This window comes from Paroedura picta, chromosome 15 (assembly GCF_049243985.1).
Source record: "Paroedura picta isolate Pp20150507F chromosome 15, Ppicta_v3.0, whole genome shotgun sequence".
Lineage (NCBI taxonomy): Eukaryota > Metazoa > Chordata > Lepidosauria > Squamata > Gekkonidae > Paroedura > Paroedura picta.
This window is the reverse complement of record NC_135383.1, coordinates 16,542,576-16,566,815: the sequence shown is the minus strand read 5'-3', so window position 1 is coordinate 16,566,815 and position 24,240 is coordinate 16,542,576. Positions and strand designations below refer to the sequence as shown.

The 24,240-nt window shown below is 50.6% G+C and overlaps 1 protein-coding gene across 2 annotated transcripts in view; it reads right to left on the bottom strand.

The window, feature by feature from the left end:
- Positions 1–7,422: 7,422 nt before the first annotated feature.
- Positions 7,423–24,240, bottom strand: part of FOXN1 (forkhead box N1) — a 47,365-nt gene continuing 30,547 nt past the window's right edge. For both annotated transcript variants that reach the window (XM_077312171.1, XM_077312172.1), the window contains exons 6-9: positions 19,228–19,324; positions 12,246–12,453; positions 11,052–11,555; positions 7,423–9,707 (exon numbers count right to left, since the gene is read on the bottom strand). In XM_077312171.1, coding sequence (XP_077168286.1) covers positions 9,457–9,707; positions 11,052–11,555; positions 12,246–12,453; positions 19,228–19,324 — 1,060 coding nt within the window. In that variant the 3' untranslated portion in view covers positions 7,423–9,456. The remainder of the gene's footprint in view (positions 9,708–11,051; positions 11,556–12,245; positions 12,454–19,227; positions 19,325–24,240) is intronic.

Below are 24,240 nucleotides of genomic sequence, written 5' to 3'. Positions count from 1 at the left end.
TACATTAATAGACATTAAACAATATAAAAATTAGTGAATTGGCAGCATTTAGAAACAGCAGGAGCATCAATTGATAGTCCTGCTACCTGGAGATTGGTCACTACCTGTGGATCTTTTCCAAGCTGGATGTCTCTGGGGGTGCTTTGTCAGAGGGGGCGTAGATGCTTTAGGGTCATTTGCCCCAACTAAGGGCTGGGTGGAAGAGCTCCGTCTTGTAGGCCCTGTGGAGCTGTGCTAGCTCCGGCAGGGCCTGGATCTGCTCTGGGAGCTCATTCCGCCAAGTAGGGGCCAGGTCTGAGAAGGTCCTGGGCCTGGTTGAAGCCAGACGTGCTTCCTTGGGACTGACAGCTGCCCATGAACACAAAGGAGGTTTGGCATGATCCAAACAGTTTGTGGATGTATCCCGTGTCTTGCTTCCTTTGTTTCTGTCCACCTGCACAAAGACAAGAGGGGTCAAGCCCAGCAGCCCCTGCCCTCTGCTCTGCGAATGGGAGGCCCTTGGTGGTGTGTGTCACTCGGGGAGCACGGCAGGTCCTGGAGAGTGGCCCTAGTCCATGGAGCCACGCGTGGCCTGGCTGGATGAGTGGCAGAAGACTGACTCATGTGGCTGTGTGAAGCAGCTTTCTGCAGGGCTCTCTCAGCCTCATGGACCTCAGAGGATGTCTGTCATGGGGAGAGGAAGAGCAGGCAACTCTAAGCTTCCTTGAGACACAAGATGCCTACTGGGTGGCCTTGGGCCAATCACGGTTCTCGTTGAGCTCTCTCAGCCACACCTCCCTCACAGGGTGTCTGTTGTGGGGAGAGGAAGGGTGGGCGATTGTAAGCTCATGGGGCCTGCTGAGTGACGTTGGGCCTGTCCCAGTTCTCTCAGGGCTCTCTCGGCCTCACCTCCCTTACAGTCTGTTGTGGGGAGAGGAAGGGTGGGTGATTGTAAGCCGCTTTGGGACTCGTGAGGCCTGCTGAGTGACCTTGGGCCAGTTCCAGTTCTCTCAGGGCTCTCTCAGCCTCACCTCCCTCACAGGGTGTCTTGTTTTGGGGAGAGGAAGGGAAGGCGATTGTGAGCCACTTTAGACTCCTTCAGGTAGTGAAAAGGGGGTACAAACAGATCTTTTCCGTGATGGGAGGTGCTGCTGAGGATGAACCAGAGGCCTTCTGGAGGCCAACCACTGGCGGTGAACCAGACGGACCCCAGCTGTGTGTGGCGTGCATAATTCAAACCTGGGATCACGAGACCCTGGAGTGAGGCGGGGCCCATGATATTCAAAAACGTGTTTCAGCCGTGGGACACAAGTTTAAATTTGTCTGATGAGCTGGCTCCTCCTTCAGTCCCGTCAGCATACCTTTGAGACTGTATGTGTAACCTTCTTTGGAGAAATCATCCAAAGTCTAAATATGAGGCTCTCCATGAATGGGCAGCCTGGGCTGATGTGACTGAGGCCGCATATGGCGTAATGCACCCTTTCCCCTGAACCTCAGACAACACTGACAATATGCAGGGCCCTTCTGAGGGAAGCGCCAGGTCAGCTTTGGGCGTGGAGGAGACGTCTCTTGTGGGGCGAGAGGCGGGAGAGCCACCTTTGAAACAAAACCTGGGCCGTAGAGGGGAGCAGGGACAGGATGGATGACTGGAGAGGGGTCCCTTCTGAAAAAGAGTCCCAAGTGTTGACATCTTTGAAGCATTCCCACGCAGGTACCAGAGTGTGTCTCCTTGGGCCAAAGGCTTGTCAGGTGGAAAGTGAGCTGTTCCATGCTTCCATTCGCTGGCTTCATCCTTCCCCACACAGCACGAACAGCAGCATCACAGCTGTGGGCACCCTCTTGTTTTCTTTTTCAAGTGAACTGCGTTTCTTGATAGCTTGCATACTGAAACACATAGAATCATAGAGCTGAAAGAGACCTCCAGGGTCATCTAGTCCAACCCCCTCCGGAATGCAGGAAACTCACAACTACCTGCCCCATTCCCATGCCAAGTTGATGGCCCCCCAAAAGCAGAATCCCTGGCCAGCCGGGGGCAGAAATGCAGCAGCCTCTTCCACGCCCTGAGATAACACATAACCATTGGCAAGAAGTGTCTGTATGCCGTGCGAGATTCTAGACCGCCCCGGATATTGTCTCCAGGAGGAGAGCTCTGCATTAAAACGCAGGAGGGGAAAAACACACAAAGATGTGGTGGGTGGATGTATTTTGGGGGAGAGGATGACTGTTTCCTCTCCTCAGCAGACGACTTGTGCTTTCCTCGATTGGCTTGTTCTGAAAAGAAGAGCTCAAGGACAGAACTGGGGAGAGCGAGAGAAACAGAAATAGTTCAGTGTGAAGAGGAACGAACAAAAGAGACCAAGCTATTGTTTGCGGGAAGCGAGGCATGACTGAATCGAGGCAGAACACCAGCAACCAGGCTGTCCTTGCTTGGAGAGGGTTTCCGACTGCCGCTTCCCATACAAATCAGGGAAGGTGCTCGAAACGCCTCTTGCCTTGCAGGAGGGGAGGGAAATATCGAGATCGCTTTTCACGGACGACTATTTCTTTTCCACGAACAGGCTGAGCACAATGAGCCATCCCTGGGAAACCTCGACCGGAAATGAGTGGGTGATTTTTCTCTCCCTGGCATTCCACCTGAGTGGCCCTCTGAGAGTCAGCTTGGTGTCGTGGTTAAGAGTGGTAGCCTCTAACCCGGAGATCTGAGTCCGATTTCCCGCTCCTCCTCCACATGCAGAGGTGGGTGACCTTGGGCTAGAAGAAGAAGAAGAGACGGTTCTTATATGCTGCTTTTCTCTACCCAAAGGAGTCTCAAAGCGGCTTACAGTCACCTTCCCTTTCCTCTCCCCACAACAGACGCCCTGTGAGGTGGGTGAGGTTGAGAGAGCCCTGATATTACTGAAGGAGAAGAAGAGTTGGTTCTTATATGCTGCTTTTCTCTACCCAAAGGAGTCTCAGAGCGGCTTACAGTCACCTTCCCATTCCTCTCCTCACAACAGACGCCCTGTGAGGTGGGTGAGGCTGAGAAAGCCCTGATATTCCTGCTTGGTCAGAACAGCTTTATCAGTGCTGTGGCTAGCCCAAGGTCACCCAGCTGGTTGCATGTGGGGGAGTGGGGAATCAAACCCAGCTCACTGAATTAGAAGTCCGCACTCCTAACCACTACACCAAGCTGGCTAGTCACAGTCCTGTCCAAGCTGTTCTCACAGAGCAGTCCTGCCAGAGCTGTCCCAGCCCCACCTGCCTCACAGAGTGTCTGTTGCGGGAAGAGGAAGGGAAGGTGATTGTAAGTCGCTTTAAGGCTCCTTTACGGAGTGAAAAGCAAGGTATAAAGACCAACTCTCCTCCATCTCCTCCAGTGGTGCATAATATCCCCATTGGCCTGCCTGGGAGTCCAGATGCTGACCTTTGCTCTCTAGGGCAAACTCTTCCTGGGCAGCCTTGGTTTCCCAGAATAGCTTTATCTGTGTTTAGAAAGGCAAGTTCCATATGGAGGAGGTACTTATCTCTCTTGAGTAATAACTAAAAATAGCTGATGAAAGAACCTTGGATGACGGCACAGACGCTGCTCAATCTGAGCCTCTCCTTCCTGGGCCTCGAGCTGAGCACTTCAGGAAAGCCGTGACAGTTTCCCTCCGGTGAAACCCTGTGGGAGCCAGAAGAGAATGCGTGAAGCTACGGCATTGTTGGCCAGGGCATTCTCATTGGAAACAGGCTTTTCAGAAGAATATGGTGTTAGGACCAGCAAGGCATCATGGTACTTCTGCTGGGGCTGTTTCCTTTTGGTGCTGGGCCCTGTTTTCGTGAGTGATTTGCGCTGGAGGGTCTTGGGACCGCTGTGTCCTCTGACCTCAGTCTGCCACTGGATGCCCAAAGGGTCCTTATGTTCTTCCCCATCCTTCCGCCTGCTTCAGGCCTGCGGTGATGGTCCCTCAACAAGCCTTGTTTAAAGGCCTGGAGTGCCTGGCAGAAGCTGTGCATTCCTAGGCCAAGATGGGCAGCCGTGTTTGTATCTCTTGTCTGTAGCAATAGATAACAGCAGGAGTCCAGGAGCACCTTGAAGACGAACGACGTTTGTGGCCGGGTGGGAGATTTTGTGTCTCGCTAACAAAATGTTTCAGGTTTTGCTCTTCTGTGACTCACCCACAACATTTGCGGCAGGTTATGACCACGGGATCGAGCTGGCTCCCTTCCCTGGTGAGAGGAAAGCCATGAGTCTCTCCTGCGGCTTCTCCCTTCCAAACATCACAGTGAGAGGAACGTTAAAATAACACAAGCGAGGATCAATCCAAAGTCTTGGTAGAAAGGACTGTGTACCAACCCCTTTCTCTGCCGTCCATGACCATGTGTGAAATGAATGAATATAGCTGGACACTGGGGCTATGTACCTAAAAGGGGGACGAGCGGTTGGTCCACAGGGGAGGAAAATAGGGGCAATAGGGGAGGAAGTATAAAGCCCACAAGGATGATTGATTGGCAGCTGACACCTGTGCTTCCAAGTTTCACTGTGACTTGAGGATGCTCTTGGCGAAGAAAGGAATAGAATGTCCCAGGTTGAATCCCCGACATCTCCAGTTAAAAAGGACCAGCGGTAGGGGATGTGAAAGATCCCTGCCCGAGATCCTGGAGAGCCACTGCCAGTCTGAGTAGATGGTAGCTACCTTGATGGACCAGGCATCAGGAAATTTCAGGTGTGTACACCAGCCACCACCTGCCTAGGCAGCAAACTGGTCTCTTGTGGGAGCTGTTTGAGGCTTGCATTTTCTCAGCATGACCACTAGATGTCACTGTAGCTCCAAACAATGACAATAGTTTGCCCCTTTCTGGGTGAGTGGAGGGAGATCACAGCAGCTTCTTGGATTTTTCTCCTAGATCAGTGGTCCCCAACCTTTTCATCACCGGGGACCACTCAATGCTGGGGACCACTCACCAGGGACCACTCAACGCCTTTTACTGACGCCCGGGGGGGGGGGTAGTTTACTCCTCTACTCTCAACCACTGCCCTAATGCTCTCTGATCACTATGGTAATGTTTAAATATCCCTTCCAAATAAGATACAGACATGCCACAACACTGAAGTGTGTTGTAAAGGGCTGGGGGGGATGAAGTGAAGGGCCGGGGGGGGGGGGGAGAAGGCGTCCTTCGGGGCCCACCTCCAATTAGTCGAAGGACCACATGTGGTCCGCGGCCCACAGGTTAGGGATCGCTATCCTAGATGACACTTAAATGTCCTGTGACACAATAAATGTCCGTGAGGTCCCTTTCCCAGTGGTGGGCAGGACTGGTCGGGGGCTTGGTTTGAAATCGGGAATGTCTGAACTTGTCACATCTCTTGGGGATCCAGGCAGGGGTGGCCAGAACGTGGCTCTCCAGATGTCCAGGAACTACAATTCCCAGGGGCTCATGGGAATTGTAGTCCATGAACATCTGGAGAGCCACAGTTTGGTGACTCTTGGGGTGGTGGTGAAGGGCAGTGACCTCTAATCTGGAAAGCCTGGTGTGATTCCCCACTCCTCCTCCACACACAGCCAGCTTGGTAACCTTGGGTCAATCACAGTTCTCTCAGAGCTCTCTCTGGCCCACCTACCTCACAGGGTGTCTGTTGTGGGGAGAAGAAGGCTAGGCAACTCTAAGCCCCTTGGAGGCACATGAAGCCTGCTAGGTGATCTTGAGCCAGTCAGTTTTCTCTGAGCTCCCTCAGCCTCACCTACTTCACAGGTCTTGGGGAGAGGAAGGAAAGGCAATTGTCAGCCACTCTGAGACTACATTGCGTAGTGAAAAGCAGAGAATAAGAACCAGCTCTTTTCCTTCTCCTCCAACTCTTTTACTTCTCCTCCTTATTGTCAGCCTGTTTTGCTGTCACCCCCTTTTCACGGCTGCTGTTCCATCGGCTCACTTGGTTCTCTTAGGGCCTTGGTGACATTACACCCTGATGCAAAGATAATATTAACAATTGCAAAGGTTGAACCACATAAGGAAACCGAGAGACATCAAGTGGGGCTTGCATGGGGGAGAAGCCGGGCCCCTCAAAGGGGGCTTGCTGAGTCTCAGGGCTGGCCTATGAAATAGCATCACCCCCTCCCGCCCCTGCTTGAGATCACAGCTCCCTCTCCTTGTTCCTGAGTAGGGATCTGGGTCAGGCCTGAAGCCCTGCTTTGGCAGGGAAACTTCCTTGTGGGAGGGACCTTGGCTAATAACATTCTGCCTCACCCTACATACCGGCTGTTAAGGGGATACAATGGAGATGCAGAGAACGGCATTGTAAACTGCTTTTGTTTCCACTGGAGAGAATTGCAGGGTTTTTAACAGGGGTGGCTAAACAGTGGGTCTCCAGATGCCCATGGACTACAATTACCATGAGCCCCTGCCAGTTTGGCCACCCCTGCTATACAGCTATCTAAATAAGTAACTGTTTGTTCTGGCACACTGGAATGAGCACATGGGACTTCTTCCAGATGGTGTTAGGAAGGTTTTAATGCAGAGATCAAAAGAGCCTGCTGGATCAGACCAGTGGTCCATCGAGCCTCCATTTTCTCACAGTTTCTCTGACAGACCAACAACAGGGCAGAGAGGCCGAGGCCTTCATAAGAACGTAAGAAGAGCCCTTCTGGATCAGAGCAGTGATCCACCTAGTCCAGCATCCTGTCTCTCACAGGGGCCAACCAGTTTCTCTGGAGGGCCAAGAACAGAGCACAGAGGCCTTCTCCTGTCTCTGAGTTTCACTTGTGGGTATGGGTGATTTTATCCGTGAAATTCCCAGCTAGCTGCTAAACATTCCAGGTCAGAATAATCAGGGCCCAGTTTCACATGCATTCTCCATAGGTGGATGTGGAACATCTGGGCACGGGGTCACTGTGGGTAGGCAGGTTGTTCTGAATTTCCTGCATTCTGCAGGGGGTTGGACTAGATGACCCTGGTGGTCCCAATTCTATGATTCTATGTCAGCAGGAGCGCGCTGTGCAAATGTGGGAGGAGGAGCAGAGACCCTTCACCACTCTGACACCCTCAGCTGAGACATATAGAAAAGAGTAAGAGTCCAGAAAGCACCTTAAAGACGGACCAAATCTGTGGTAGGGGAAAAGCCTTAGTGAGTCACTGCTCACTTCTTCAGAGGGATGGGGACAGATGCGAATCAGCGTGGGCTTTGTTACTCAGCTCAATTTCTCTGCAGGCTGTTCCTGAGATTCATCTAACCTGGAAATCTTGGGGACAGAGGGTGGAAAAATAAAGCCACAGTAGATTCCCAGGAATTGGATCTGCACTGGGAGGAAGCAGAAAGGAGGCGTGCGTGTTGAGTGTAAAGACATGCACTTTCATGTGCATTTGTGCATTGCCTTTGGAGGGAAATAGCCCGGGTGAAGCCATTTCTGCAACTTGCGTAATGAACTCATTGTAGGGGAAAGCCGCTGGAAGCAAAGAGGTGCGAAGTCTTGCTTAGAACCCTTTAATGTGTGAAAGAAAACAGAATGGTTGCATTCCTACTACAGAAGCGTATCCTTGCTGTGTACGAAAAGGAAACTTTTCACCATTCACTGGGAGAATACACTCGCTGCTGGGTTTGAATGAACAGGCCTTAGGAGGAGTCCATGGGCTGTTACCACCCTGTGACATCCCATCCCTCGAGGGAGGAGAATTGTGGGCTCGGATCCTTCCCCGAAGTATAATGATTCACGTTTTACATTTCTGGGCTTCAAAGAGCATTTTAAAATATTTTAGCACTTTCTGCTCCCATCGATGTTTCAAGTAGGAGGGATTGATCTGCCCGTAAGGTGCTTTTTGGTATGTTCGGTCTGCCTCTTCTTCTGGCACCTTGATGGCTGTCTTCTACGTTTTCCTGAATTATTGGTGGAAATTAAAAGAGGAATTCTGCAGGTGGTGACATTTGGCGTTATTGAACAACTCTGGGTACGTGGAAAAACCGGGGGAACGATGCAAACAACTGGAATCTGCGTGACTAAATTTTTTCAGCTAGAATCCAGTACCACCTTAGGGAGTTACAAGATTTTTGGGATATAAGCTTTCAAGAGTCAAAGCTCTCTTCATCTGAGAAGTCATATCTGGTTGTGGCAAAATTTCACTCTGTGCTGTTTTTCCTCTGTGCCCTGGAGAGAAGGGAGGGGGCAGCTAATCACTTGCTCACCTCCTTTCAGATGCTAATTGGTCTAGCCAGGAAATAAGCACTTGGAAGGGGGTGGGGAGAGATTTCTTCTTCCCAAAATCCCCTAGGAGAAAGGAACCTCTTGTGAGAGGGGATGTCTGCTGCCAACCACAGGAAAGTGGTCTCTTTCAGCTGCTGACCATCAAAGTAGGAGCTTGCTCCTAGGAGAAGAGGTGAGCAGCCATCTTGGACCATGTGGCTGTCAGGTGAGTTGACACTGCACTGAGAACAGGGGAAATCCTTAAGCAGAGCTGCATTCAACAGTTAGCATTTTAACGGAGGAACAAAAGTATTGTGCTTCATCCAATTTCTTCTGACTCTTCTTGCTTAACTCTGTGCTGTGCTAAATATCTGCCTATGAACCTTATATAAACTTTTATAAATTTGAAGCTGGCCATAGCTCTCTCTCCACATCGAGCTCCATCTTGGAAACGCTACCACAGCGCAGGGGGATAGACCCAGGGTCAGGGGAGGGAGCTTGGCAAGCAGCTATTCCTCTGGAGGGGCATACCTTGCAGAAAATTGTTCCCAGGGCATTCCTTTACTAGGGCTGTAGGAGCCACAGAGGTGAGGCCTCAGGAGTGAAAGGGGCAGCTAGGAGTCCTCCCAGCTTGCAGTCCTGTACTACAGCCAGGTGGTGGCAGTGTGTTATCCAGAGAGGCCCTTTTGCTGACCTCCCAGAGTTGGCAACCAGCCAGAAAAGGGGGTGGGCAAAGCAGAACCAGGTTTACAAAGCAAAAGTGGGCCTGTTCAATCACACTGGCAAAGGAAGATTTGACTCTCAGATCCTTAGACCCCTTTCGGTCTCTAAGATGCAACTGGACTCCAGTCTAGCTGTTCTACCGCAAGCCAACACGGCTATCCCCTGAAATTAATTTTTCCAGGGAGTTGTGACTATATTTTTTTGAAATATCTTGCCCTCTTTGTGCTATTCACGGTTTTGCAGAGTGGTCCTGCACCATCCTGCATGTGAAACTAACTTTGGACAGTGCCTTGCGAAAATAAGGTGATTCCTAGTGACTTTCAGGAAAATGCCAGGAGCGACTTTGAAAGGGTGCCTTTGCTGTCACTCCCTGCAATTCCTCTGCCGAAGACCAGCACGATCGTGTGGTTTAATGGCTACATGACCAACATCGCCTCTCCTCTTAAGGGGCAGTGGCCAACCTTTGCGTGTGTGTGTGTGTTTTCCCAATGCTTCAAACGGTATTTGTATCTGGACGACGTTTGTTTTGTTCGGACGGTTCTTCAAGGATTTCGGGGGCAGCTGCTGACTCTGTGCTAGAACTGAATCCCTCCTGGCACAGAAGCCGCGATCTTGCGTCTCAGACCAGAGCCATGGCTTTGGAGCCAGGGTTATTCAGGTAGGGAGAGGGAGATCCCGTGTCCAATTCCATGAAAGCCGAATATAGAGTGGTCAGCTGCATATCAGGCATGCTGTGGTGGTGGAAGCTGCTGCTGCTGCTGTCCGTCGGGCCCTGAGAAGCAAAGCACGGAGTTGATGCCAGGGGCGAGGCAACGAGGACGAGGGGGTCTGCTGCCAGGCTGTCATCTTTCAGCTCCTCCCACAGGTTTCCTGCAGCCGTAATAACAAATAAGCCACGTGTTCAACAATGCGCTCAGCTTGTCTCTCTCTCCTCCACCCCTCCTGCCTCTTGATCCTGAACCAGCATGAGTTTCATTTGGGATCATGTCCTGCAGCTGTCCTAGAGGAGATCAGCCCTGACTGCTCTTTAGAAGGCCAGATCCTGAAGATGAAACTCAAATACTTTGGCCACCTCACGAGAAGGAAGGACTCCCTGGAGAAGAGCCTAATGCTGGGAGCGATCGAGGGCAAAAGAAGAAGGGGACGACAGAGAATGAGGTGTGAAAACCTGCAGTTTAAATCTGCTGTGCAACATCAAATTGACCACTAGGGGGAGCCAAATACATGCAGAACAGAAGAAGAAGCTGATTTATGGCAATCCCTTTGGGCAGAGGTGGCCAAGCTGTGACTCTCCAGAGGTCCATGGACTAATATCACCATGGGCCCCTGACAATGCTTGGCACAGGCTCATGGTAATTGTAGTCCCTGGACACCTGGAGAGGCACAGTTTGGCCACCTCTTCTGTTGGGTTTTCAAGGCAAGTAGGAAACAGAGGTGAGTGGCCATCACCTTTCTCTGCAGAGCCTTTTTGAGTGGTCTCTCATCCAAGTGCAAACTCAGCTTAGCTTCCTAGATCTGGTGACAGCAGCTTCTCACCAGGCTGCCGTCCCTCCGAGGACTCCAAAGAGTTGAAGTGACTTATGACCTCTAGGATAGGTGTGGCCACGCTGTGGGTCTCCAGATGCCCATGGACTACAATTACCAGTGCTGGCAGGGGCTCATGGGAATTGTAGTCCAAGGACTTCCGGAGAGCCCAAGTTTGGCCACCCCTGCTGGAGGGTTTTCAAGTGGGAAGCAGAGGTGGTTGGTCATTGCCTTCCTCCAAACAGCCTGGAGACGGGATTTGATAACCATCTTCAAGTATTTAAAAGGGTGCTCTGTAGAGGATGGATCAGAGTTGTTCTCTCTTTCCCCAGAGGGACAGACCAGAACTAGTGGGATTAAATTAATTCAAAAGAAATTCCATCTAAACATCCGGAAGAAGTTCCTGGCAGTTAGGGCGGTTTCTCAGTGGAACAGGCTTCCTCGGGAGGTGGTGGGTTCTCCATCTTTGGAAATGTTTAAACAGAGGCTGGAGAGCCATCTGACGGAGAGGCTGATTCTGTGAAGGTTCAAGGGGGTGGCAGGTGACAGTGGATGAGCGATAGGGATATGAGTGTCCTGCACAGTGCAAGGGGTTGGACTAGATGACCCAGGAGGTCCCTTCCAACCCTATGATTCTATGAAATCTTCCCAATAGACACAGAGCACCCGATAAACTGCCCAGGAATTTACCTTGGAAGTCGAAGTCGGTGAGAGAAGGGTTGAGGGCGTCCACGTCATTGCTGAGGTCGCCTCCTGGCATGAAGAGGTCGTGCACAGTCCGAGCGGCTGCGTGCTCTTTCACGGCACGTCCCAGAGCGGGGTGAGCAGGCAAGGGGGGCTCACGGGCTGGGCCGGAAAGCCCCCTGTTCTCCCCCTGGGCGTCAGCGGGTGGGAGGAGCGCTTGAGGGCTGTCCGGCAACTGCTGGACGAAGGTGGGAGAGAGTGAATCGAAGCCTGGCGCCGTCCGGTAGCAGGAAGTCTGTTGACCCTGGAGAACGTTAGTCAGAGGGCTCTTGACCGGAGCCGGTCCTTGTCTGGGAAGAGCGTGTCCGGGATGTGCTGCAGAAATTGGTGGCTCACACAGAGAGGGGTGCTGGAGCGGCATGTGCCCAGGCACTGGGGGAGTCGGGCTGCAACCCGTCAGGGAAGCTCTCAGCTTTTCCTTCTTGCCTCCAATCAATGTGTCGAGCTCGTCTGCAAGACCAAAGGGGAAGAAAAGGGAAAGTGGAACCTCTTCTGTTTGTGTCTTCTAGCTCTGAGGGCAGCGCCATGAAGAAACATGCAAAATAAAACTGGCTTTGCTCAAAAGTCCTGGCCAACAAGTTTGCCCAGACAAAATATCTTCAGGACACCCCCAACTTATGGCAAGCCCATTGGGCTTCCCAGGCAAGAGACGCTCATAGGTGGTTCACTTCTGCATGGCAAACCAGGACTTCTTTAGTGGTCTCCCATCCAAGTACTAACCAGGGCTGGCCCTGCTTAGCTTCCAAGATCTAATGAGGCTGGGCCAGCTGGGACCACCCAGGTCAGCACACTGAAACATATGATGTTCCATCAAGTTACATTAACTCAGAGGTTCACCTGGCTTGTATGGCCCCCCTCCAACTCTATGATTCTATGGATTCCTGAGGCTGATCCTGCACAGAGCAGGGGGTTGGACTAGATGGCCTGTATGGCTCCCTCTGACTCTATGATTCTGTGGATGATTTAGCCTGATCCTGCATTCAGCGGGGCGTTGGACTAGATGGCCTGTCTGGCCCCTCCCAACTCTATGATTGTATGGATGCTTGAGGCTGATCTTGCATTAAGCAGGGGGTTGGACTAGATGGCCCGTCTGGCCCCTTCCATCTCTATGATTCTATGTGCGGGGGTGCTCTTCCCTACCTGGCTTAGCCATGCTTTTCCTCACAGCCAAGGGGTCCTTCCTCTTCCATTTCTGAAGCTCCTCCTGCATCTTATCGACCTTGGCGGGATTCAGGGCCCACAGGCAGCCTTTCCGTGAGGAGCTGCCGGACTTGTTTTCGACTTTTTCAAAGCACTTGTTCAGGGACAAGTTGTGGCGGACCGAGTTCTTCCAGCCGTCAGGGGCAGTCTAGGAAAGCAAGCAGAAGACGGGGGTGAGCGGCAGGAGATCCTTCCCTTTATTCACAGGCAGCGCTCAAGAGGCTCTCTGCACCTGTGGAGCTACTGTTCTCCAGCATCTGAGACCGCCACAGAAGAAGAGCTGAGTTTTTTGTCCCCTGCTTCCACCATTCAAGGGAGTCTCAAAGCTGGTTATAAACACTTTACCCTTCCTCTCCCCAAAACACACACCCTGTGAAATCTGAGAGAACTCTAAGAGAGCTGCTCTGCCAGAACAGCTCTAAGAGGACTGTGACTGGCCCAGCTGGATGCATGCAGAAACTTGGGGAATCAAACCCGGTTAGAGGCCGCCACTCTTAAGCATGATGCTGTGCTGGCTTAACTTCCCAGACGTGCTGAGAGCAGCCTGTACCCATGCCACCTTCCCTCCCCAGGTGGCTTCCTCCCATGTCTGACCCATCTCGTTTACGTCTTCTTCTGACAGCGACCCACACACTTCTATCCACCGTATCCAAGGCCGGGGGAAATATTTTGCTCTGCCGGTTTCAGCTAGGGCTGATCCAAACCCAGCATCCTTCCAAGGTTGGATGGAGGCATTCAGTATCCCAGCTCGTAAACGGATGCCCCTCATCTCATGGTGTAAAAACCGGGCAGATAATCCCTGAACACACAGCAGAGGCTTTTCTGTGTTTCTTTTGGGGGCGGTGCATAGCCGTAGCGAGGTTTTGAACCCCGTTTTTATTGCCAGTGCTTCTAATTCCTTTGTTTCTGTCGGGATGCTTTTAGGCCACTAGTCTAAAAACAGGCCCCAATTTTACCACTAATATGTTTCTCAAATGTCATTGGGCTGATCCCAGAATAAAAGCTGAACTCATGGCAGAAAACAGAACTTTCATGGGGCTGCAAAATCTGTAATATCCTTAGAGGAAGTCAGGTTGCCAGATCCAGGTTGGGAAATACCTGAAGATTTTTTTTGGGGGGGGGATGGAGCCTGGGGAGGGTGAGGACTGGGAGCAGGAGGAACCTCAGCAGGTATAAAGCCATACAGTCCTCCTCCCAAAGCAACCAGTTTCTCCAGGGGAAATGCTCTCTGTCGCTTGCAAATCAGCAGCAATCCCAGGAGATCTCCAGCCGCCTCCTGGAAGCTGGCAACCCTAGGGCGCAGGCTGAATGCTTGAACAGAGAGGAAAGAAACCCACACTGCTGTATGTTGCCTCAATGGCCACAGGATGCGGCCCACAAAGGTCCCGACCCCCAGGTTTCGCCACGCTAATGAGCTGCCCCCTGTCTCCGTTGCCCTGATTTGGTTGGCCAGTCCGGAAGAGAACTCGCAGGATGAGTCAGCTTGGGTTCATAAATAGGGATACATCAGCCGTAGTTGGGGAACCTGGAATTCCAAGTCAGGAATTCGCCTGGACGAAAGGCTGGAATATAATTAGAACCAGGAATAAAATTATTATTCACCGGGCTGGGGAAGTGAGTCTCTGACAGGGTGTTGGGTAAACACATTCCTGGAGCACTTATGCACGAGTTCTACACCACCAAAATCATGTGCCAATGAGAGGGCAGACCGTCCCTAAGACTGGAAGTGGTTTAGAAGCAAAGAAGAGGAGCTGGTTTCTTGTACCCCACTTTTCACTACCCGAAGGAGTCTCAAGGCAACTTACAATCGCTTTCCTTTCCTCTCTCTACAACAGACACCCAGTGAGGGAGGTGAGGCTGAGAGAACCCTGATATTACAGAAGAAGAAGAGTTGGTACTTATATGCTGCTTTTCTTTACCCGAAGGAACCTCAAAGCGGCTCCCAATTGCCTTCCCTTTCCTCTCCCCATGATAGATACCCTGTGAGGTAGGTGATGCTGAGAGAGCGCTGAGAGAACTGAGACTGGCCCAAGGTCACCCAGCCGGCTGCATGTGAAGGAGGAGTGGGAAATCAAACCCAGCTCTCTAGCTTAGAGGCCGCCACTGTTAAAAGCCGCACTGACTCTTTATGATGTAGCAGTCTTGCACCTCAAGATGAATTTCTTAAAAAGATAGTCACGTGTGGTCTCTACCACTGTGTGGAGTTTATTTGACTAGGAGCCTATTCTGTGTCACATGACTCCTCATGCACTGCTTTGGTTCTTTCTAGGTGGTTCCAGACTAGGTGGTTTCAAGCCAGCCAGCTTGGTGTCGTGGCTAGGAGTGTGGACTTCTAATCTGGTGAGCTGGGTTTGATTCCCTGCTCCTCCTCCAAATGCAGCCAGCTGGGTGAACCTGGCCTCGCCACAGCACTGATAAAGCTGTTCTGACCAAGCAGTAATGTCAGGGCTCTCTCAGCCTCACCGACCTCACAGGTTGTCTCTTGTGGGGAGAAGAAAGGGAAGGTGACTGGAAACCGCTGGACAGTTACTTATCCTGGATGCTCTGGGCTGATCCTGCATTAAGCAGGGGGTTGGACTAGATGGCCTGTCTGGCCCCTTCCAACTCTATGGTTCTATGATTCTAAGCAGCAGCTGGACAGAGATTTCTCCTGGATGCTTGAGGCTGATCCAGCATTGAGCAGGGGGTTGGACTAGATGGCCTGTATGGCCCCTTCTAACTCTATGATTCTATGTTTCTAACCTCAAACCATTTCCCATCGATTCAACCACCTGGAAGTTGGGGAAGGCGGAGTCTCACTTTGTACACTCCAGAAAACTTCCCTGAGCAGAGGAGAGCAGCCGGACAACGCAAGAGCCCAAGGCTATTCCAGTTAAAAGCTCAGACTCCAAAGCAGAAGGTTAATTTGCCTGAACAATAAAAAGATAAAATGCTGGAGAGGAGAAAATTCTAAGCCAGTCAGGTCCTACTGGAGGGAAAGGCAAGGGATAAATGAAGTGCCTAAACAAATAATACATTCCATTACCTCTATAAAGCTGCACACATTAACCCCTCCCCATCCTTTTAATTCATATTTTCTGTGGTTAATTAGGTAAATCACAGGCACTCCTTCCCCCTCCGGGAAAGTTCACAAAGCAGTTAATGATGCAAGATTAGGATGGAAAATGGAAGGGGGAAAAAATATTCCATGCAGAGACACAGAATTTTCGAAATCCAAGCCTAGAGTTGCATAGCTGGTTGTGTGATTTTGGTGCCATCTGAGAAAGGGGTGCAGAGAGAGTTGTGTGTGCATGCCACAATCTCTGAATAATGTGAGGACCCCATAGAATTGTCAGGCTCAGCTGGAGCCAGTTTCTCCTTAACTCTTCCCCTACAATGAAGATTTTGGTTGTGGCTGAAGGGATTGCATTGCGGCTGGAAAAGCCCTTCTAGTAGGGAGGTATAGAGACGACATTCTCTTGTGGGGGTGGGTTGTATTTGGCTCATTTGTTCCTTGATTTGTTTGTGTCTTTTATGCCATTTCGATGTCATCTTTCTGCCATTTGTATCTGGGAATAATATGGAAAGTGGCATACATTGAATTGGAAAAATTAGAAAATAGTGCAAAAAGAAAGCCTCCAGGGTTTGAGGAAAGAGATTGTAAGGACGTAGGAAGAGCCCTGCGGGATCAAATCAGTGGTCCATTTAATCCAGCATCCTTTCTCACACAGTGACCACCTTGGAAAGCCAACCACAGGGCATAGAGGCTGAGCCCTTCATAAGAACATCAGAAGAACCCTGTGGGATCAGAACAAAGGTCCATCTAGTCCAGCATCCTGTTCCACACAGTGGCCATCAAGACCTTCTGGAGGGCCAACAGCAGGGCATGGAGGCTGAAGCCTTCATAAGAAGAGCCCTGCTAGATCAGACCAGTGGTCCATCTAGTCTAGCATCCTGTCTCACACAGTGGCCAACAAGACCTTCTGGAGGGCCAACAGCAGGGCATGGAAGCTGAAGCCTTCATAACATAAGAAGAGCACTGCTGGATCAGAACAAAGGTCCATCTAGTCTAGCATCCTGTCCCACACAGTGGCCAACCAGCTCCTCTGGAGGATCACCAACTGTTGCCTTCTAGTTCTGGGATTCAGAGGCTGACTGCCTCTGAACGTGGAGGTTCCCCTCAGTCACCATGGCTATTGGCCACTGATAGACCTACCAACAGTCACACAAGCAACAGAGGAAGCCGTTCCCCATGTGGAAACCACCTGATAAGCAGAAAGGGGATGAGCTAAAGCCCATAACTAACTTTTACTTCCCCATGAACCTTCCCTTTGAGCCCGGCAACCTTCTTGATCTTTAGAAAGTTATGGAATCTTGCACAACCCCATCCTTTTAAAGCTGAAGGGAGAGGTACTTCAAAGAGCCGTTCCAGTGGAGCTGTATAAATTTCTTTCCTTCTTTTTTTTCTTTCCACGGACGTGGGAGTCGGATTGTTGTGTTTCAACTAGAAAGGAATTGCATCACCCCAGGTTGCGAGGGCCAGGCACCCAGGGGTGAATTGGACAGTAGTTGTGTCATCGCCGTTTTCACAGCCGGTGTGGTGGTTGGACTGTATCATCCCAAATTAATTGCCACCCCACCCCTTGGCTCTCTGTTCTGGGAGCGACTGGGTATCTTTCCTGGATTCCTTCAGAAATTCGCAAGGCCTGGTTTCGCAAGGTGCTGTGTGAAGAGCATGCAAGGGAACGGCCTAAGGGCACTGCCCACCTTGAAGGGTCAACCAAAATGTATTGTTTGATGTCATTTGTTTTTTTTTTTAAATTGCTCTATTCTCGAAATGATGTGCCAGTTGGGGCTGCCAGCAATGGGTGGAGAAATATCTGGAGATTTGGGGGGAGTTTAGGGGTAGGAAGAACCTTGGCAGGATGGAATGCCGTGGAATCTGCCCTCCATTGTCTCTAGAGCAGTGGTTCTCAACCTTCCTAATGCCGCGACCCTTTAATACAGTTCCTCATGTTGGGGTGACCCCCAGCCAGAAAATTATGCAAGTGTTCTTTCTTTCACAGAAATTAAACCAAAACTGACCAATGGTATGAAGATCCATTGTTCAGGATTGTATATAAATTGTTTTTCCCCCGGGATTTCTCAGTTCAATTCTGCCTCTTGTCCCACCATGCCGATCTCGCTCTTTTCCGCTGCTCCAGACAGACGAAGGCTCTATCTCGATCTACCCCGCAAGGCTGTTGTATGGATGGCGCCCCCCTCTGGCCAAGCTGCTCACCCTGCTGCGACCCCTGTGAAAGGGTCGTTCGACCCCCAAAGGGGTCCCGACTCCCAGGTTGAGAACCACTGGCCTGGAGGAACCTTGAATAATTCCCAAACCTGTCAGTTTCCTTCCTTCAATGGAAATATTTAACAGATGGCAGAACTGGCTTGACAAAAAGAACTGAGGACGTTCCGGTGTGCACCTTCTTCAGTTCGGTTGAATAGCAAAGGAAGTCGTCGTGTCTTTTTGGTCGGCAACTAAGGGCTGCAATACCGATATAATTGGCATAACATGGTTATAAGGCTGTAAGGACGTGTGCCAGGTTTCATTTTCTAAAAAGTCTCCCATATCTTTCCTTTAGGGATGTGTGATGGTGTGGCCTGACCTTGCCAAGCTGGGTCAGCACTTGGAGGGGAGACCACCGAAGAAGACTTTGCAAAGGCCATGGCCAACCTCCTCAGCTTAATTCAGCCTTTCTCAACATTTTTATGGTTGAGAAACCCCTGAAACCTTGAGGCTTTGAGAAACCCCAGGAGGGACACAATCATGCACAATTTGGTTGGGAAGCAGAGCTGTGGACACGCCCACCCGGGGCCCCTCCCCTTCCCACCTCCTCCAGGCCCATCATTGGCCATTTGGGGAGGCTGCATGGGCCAATATGACCATTTATGGTCATATCGGCTGATTAGTGTTTAACAAATTAAAAAAATATATTAAAAATTAACTCCCACCCATTCAGGAAACCCTTCCAGGGCCATCAAGATACCCTGATTGAGAAAGTCTGGCTTAATCACTTGTCTTGGAAACCTTACAGCAGCAGTGGCGTGGTCATGCAGGATATGGTTGGGCAGCAGAGCTGTGGACACGCCCACCCGTGGCCCCTCCCCTTCCCACCCCCTCCAGGCCCATCATTGGCCATTTGGGGAAGTGAGCCATCATTGGCCCCAGAGCATCGCCCCGACATCCTTGACGTGCCTAGGTCACTTTCAGGTCATATTGAATATTGAATGTTCCTCCCTTGTTTGAGGGGGGCAATCCCCTTTCCTCCTGCCAGCCTTCTGATTGGTGGCAGAGAGGTGGGACCTGGCAGTGGGGACCCCTCTTCCCCACCAGGTGGTCTGGCATCCCTATATCATTCCTAAAACTTCAGCGTTAAGCAGGGTTTGGATAGGTCAGGGGGAAGCCCTGGCGGAGAGTGAATGCACAACGATGCTGTGGGAGAGTAAGAAAACTTCCTGCTTCCCGGTAGCTCCGCATCCAGGCGAGATAACTTGGGTGGAAGTGGTCAGAATTATCAGTCTGCCCTGAGGTTATGCAACAGAAAGGTGGGAGGATGCTTGAAGAAAGTAAACAAGCTGGCTGGGACAGACACATCAGAGCAGGGCTGACCTACCTGTAGGACAGCCCCATCCTGGGGACCGTGGGACCCACCCTGTGCAGGTCCTTGGCCTGCTTCCAATTGGGTGCAGGGCATTTGGGGTCAAGTGGTTTCCTAGAGGGACTCCCAATCACCTCCTCCAGACCATTCTCCAAGAACCCAAATGCCTGTGTGAACAGGCATAGCTTGGCCTGCTTCCCGAAACCCGACGTGCCCCGTCAACCGGGGACTGTGATTGAGGCCCGCTCAGCTCACCAGAATGTAACAAGACACCGGAGGAGGAAGCCGAAGCCGCTCACCTTGAAGTAAGGGAAATGCTCGGTCATGAAATTGTAGATCTCGCTGACAGGGAGGCTTCCGGTCTTGCTGTTCTTGAGTGCCATGAAGATGAGGATGCTGGGAAAGAGGAAATGGGGCCGTTAGCATGGGCCAGAGAGGAGGGAGGGGGATCCCAAACAGGGTTGACAACCTCCAGGTCAGGGGTAGTCAAACTACGGCCCTCCAGATGTCCATGAACTACAATTCCCAGAAGCCCCTGCCAGCATTCGCTGGCAGGGGCTTCTGGGAATTGTAGTCCATGGACATCTGGAGGGCCGCAGTTTGACTACCCCTGCTCCAGGTGGTCGTTTGAGATCTTCTGGGATTGAAACCAATCTCTGGGAGAAGAGATCAGTTCCCCTGGGGAAAACAGCTTCTTGGGATCCTCCTCCCCTCCCGAATCCTGACCTCCTTCCAATCTCCCAGGTATTTCCCAATCCTTAGTTGGGGGCACATCCCCCTAAGGAGACAGACAGCCATGTTAGTGTGGTGTAGCAAAACTAAACCCAAGTTCAGGGGCATCTTTTAAAGTGGCAGAAACCAGTCCATTAAATCAATCATTTTGGCATCAAATTCACCCGCTGGTTTTATGGACTATGGAAGTAGATTGACCGTTCTGTCCAGAATAATTTCTGTTGACGTATTGGCCAGCTTTGCGATTGGGACGAGAAAAGTCTGAAAAGTCAACTTATGGCCATTGCTCAATTAATGGTGGCAACATTATGGAAAAATCCAATTCCCCCCCCCCCCACCTTAGAACTGTGGCTGGAAAAGCTTTGGGTTCATTTTGTCATTATTAAGTTGACTGATAAGATGTTAAAGCTTGCTAAGCTAAATGATTGGAGTAAATTGACTTCTATTTGGCATCCAGTCTTTCAATACCTTTCTGAAGAAGAAATATTACCTAATAAAGCTATTTATAGAGATTGTTTATATTGTCAGTTTTCTGGATTTGTAGTTATTTTTTATGGCTGTATCGATGATGCATTTTCTTTGTCATTTTTTAATCAAAGAAGGGGGGGATTGCAGAAACAGGAGAAGGAGGAAAAGAGGGACAGTGGATTGGTGTGAATGCCATCAAGAACATTTTAAGCGTAATTGAACAGAATTGAAATGGAATTACTTGAGAGGTATTCCAACCAAGTCCCTCTTGGGATGCAACTAAACGAATGAGGCCGGATGAATACAACTGCTCAGGGGAAAGGACGCTGAACTTTAAGGCAATGTATTGATGGCAATACAAGGTTAAGGGTTGCCAACCTCCAGGTAGGGTCTGGAAATCTGGAGTGATGACTGTTCCGCAGATGGCCAAGATCAGTTCCCCTGGAGAAAGTGGCTGTTCATTCATTCATTCATTCATTCATTCATTCATTCATTCATTCATTCATTCATTCATTCATTCATTCATTCATTCATTCATTCATTCATTCATTCATTCATTCAATTGATATACCACCCTCCCCTTTTGGATAAGGGCGCCTTACACAGAACATACTAATAAATACAATAACTTTTTGAGGGTGAATTCTATGACATCACACCTCTGCTAAGCATTCTCCCCAAACCCCTAACCCAAAATCCCCAAGAATTTCCCCATCCAGAGCTGGCAATCCTAATTAAAATAAATACGAATTGCAAGCTAAATGTTCCACTGCTAGGACTGGGAAATACCTGGAGCTTGGGGGTGGGGTGGGGGGTTCGTGGAGGAGAAGAAATTCAATGCCTCAGAGTCCTCCTTCCCACGTGGCCCTCTCTGTCGCCTGGAGGTCAGTGTTAATAGCGAGAGATTTCCACCCAGCCCCTTGAGGTCACCAACCCTCTCCACTGCACTAGCTCTGCTGCGGCTTAGCTGCAAATCAAACTGTAGCGTCCAACCAGCAAGTCTCAGCACAGAAGCCGCTGTTCTTGGGACCTTCCTCCTGGGGAGAATCCCAGGGCCAAACAGAGAGCCCATTCCCCAGGTGGGACCAGAGGGATCCTCTGAAATTACAGCTCATCTCCAGACTAAACAGATCAGCTCCCCTGGAGAAAACAGACGCTTTGGAGGGGGCACTCCATAGGATTCTACACTATTGAGGTCCCTCCCTGCCCCAAATCCCGCTCCCTCCCGGCTCCACCCCAAAATCTCCAGGTGTTTCCCAACCCAGAGCTGGTAGCTCTAGGGTCAAACTACACGTGCCCCTGGAGGCTATATCAAACTCCCCTCGGGGGGGGGGGGAGTTTCCCTGCTCCCCCCACACGTCCCTTGCTTCTCGTTCCGCACCTGCGGCTGGCTGTTTGCTGTCACTTAAAAATGTGAGCAAAGATATCGTGAGAGTGATATATCTGCTACTGGGATGTGAATGTGATACATCTACGACTGATACATTTTTTTAAAATCTGATTAAAAATCCACCGGCGGGGAAGCAGGGCAACAATGCCAGGCCTGTCTATCCCTCCTCCGGGGGCTCAAAGACGCCCCTCCAGGAAGCTTTTGCAATCGGGGAAATCCCATCTTCTTGCCCTGCGTCCCCGATCCGTTTCTGGAGTGGCCGTGACAGACGGTCGTTGTAGGTACCGGTTCTTGTTAATGGAAGCTGGCAAATGTCGGGTTGCAGATTTGGAGTCTGGAGGTTCAGAGGGCCCAGAGGCAACCTCTCGGATTGGTGAGATAGATGGATAATTTGGTTTCTTTCTTTCATTTATTTTTGTTTTGCTTCCAGTGTGGAGCTCCAGGTGGAATGCATGGCAGGGTTGGGAGGTGGGCGTCTCCCATTCGGGTTCCTAGGTAGAGTTGCTAACTCTGGACTGGAAATTTTCTGGGAATTTTGGGGTGCAGCCTGGGGAGTTGGGGAACGAAAGGGACTAGAAGGGGTCAGGGCTTTCTACCTTAAATTATATGCTGTTGGTCTTAAAGGTGCCCCTGGACCCAAACATTGTTCTGCTGCTACAGACCAACCCGGCTACCCACCTGAATTGAATAATTCTAAGTGCAACTAATGGAGGAAACGCCATGTACCCTCTTCTTCCTAAATTGCTTTGGTTTTGCCCCATTAAAACAAAGAAGATCAGTAAAATCGGATCCGAATTTGGCAGAAACCTCTCTGCAAGCTCTGACCCAGGGGTAGTCAAACTGCGGCCCTCCAGATGTCCATGGACTACAATTCCCAGGAGCCCCCTGCCAGCATTCGCTGGCAGGGGGCTCCTGGGAATTGTAGTCCATGGACATCTGGAGGGCCGCAGTTTGACTACCCCTGCTCTGACCTAACAAGATCTGCCTGGGGCCTCCTGACACTCCCCCCCCCCTCTGCCGGGGTTGCAGGCTTCAGCCTGTGCAGAGCCCTCCATGCATACAAGGACGCTGGCTAAAAACACTTGTGTTTTCAGAGAGGCCAAAAGCTTCTCCAAGCCCAGACATTTTGGCCTGCTTCTTGACAGCCAAGAGCAGTGAGCATTCCCTGGCTTTTCTTTTCAGTGCAACTCAAGTTACTCCTGAGGAAGAGTGCTTGCACTCGAAAGCTCTCGCCTTGAATAAATCTTTGTTGATCTTAAACGCGCTACTAGACTGTGATTTTGTTGTGCTACTTCAGACCAACAGGGCGACCCAGCTGAATTTATCTCAAGTTACTCCTGTAGCAGTTGGGGTGGCTTCTGTAGGGATGCCAGGCTCCAGGTGAAACCTGGTGGTCCCCTGGAATTACAGCTCACCTGCAAACTACAGAGACCAATTCCTCTGCAGAAAATGGCTGTTTTGGAGGGTGGACTCTACAGGTCCCCAGGTTTCACCTCCAATAGGGATGCTGTCCCCAGGTAGAACCTGGGGATCCCCCAGTTTCACAGCTCACCTTCAGGTGACAGGGAGAAAATGGCTGTTTTGCAAGGTGGAGTCCATAGAATTCTACTCCACTGAGGTCTCTCCCTGCCCCAAATTCTGCCCACTCCCGGCTCTACCCCCAAAGGCTCCAGGTATTTTCCAACTCAGGTGTGGCAACCCTAACCCCTAAATTCCCTGGAGTTTTCCCACCTTGGATCTTGCAACCCCCTCCCCTGCAACTTTGCAAGCATGAATGCTGTATTATAGAGTTTGGTCGCACAGATACATTTGGGGGCCGACTCCAGTTTTTTGACTGTGAAGAGCTGTGGACTTTGCATCTGGAAATTTACTATTGCTGATGAAGAGAAACGGCGGCAACCGGTGGCTTGCCCAGAGACTTCCCAGAGTTACGACTGTGCTCCAGAGGACCAAGATCAGCACTCCTGAGCAAAATGGCAGCTACCAAGACCATGCTCTGTGTGTCATTGTTACTATTAATTAATTAATTATTCAATTTGTTACCCGCCGCGCTTGGAACCCCGGCTCGCAGCAGGTTACATGACCGTCCCAATGCAATAAAACAAGACCCCCCGTTAAAAACCCCATTAAACCCCCATAAAACTTTCCAGAAAAAAATACAAAACCATATGGCAGAAACGAAATATAAGCCTTCCCTAACGGAACAGCTACCAGCTGGGGTGGCTGGGAAGTGTGACAACCAGCCACGCCAATGATGGTGTCAGCATGGTGTCATATCTTCCCCGGGCTCGTGCAACTGACCCTGTCACTCACCCTATCAGAGACTGCCTTAATGAACTGATTGATTGATTGATTCCATTTATATACCGCCCTCCCCTTGGACTCAGGGCTGTTCACATGAAACACAGAAGAACATAACTGTAAGGCTTATGGACCAATGTGGACTGACTATTAAGGACCAGTCTTGGTTTGACTGTATATAAGTTTGTGGTTTTCGTAGGCTCAGTGTTCGGTGTTCCAGTTGGCGTTTGGAGTTAAAAAAGAGATGATTGTTTCCGAAAAGCTGCGTCTGCATCTACTGGACCTGCAGATTAAATAGCCACATCCCTTCCTCCTCCAAGCTCATCCCTCCCCAGATTTCACCCCCAAACTTCTTTTCCCAGCCCAGCTTGGTAACCCTATTTGATAGACAGGGCTGGGCCATTCCTTGGTCAATGTTTCA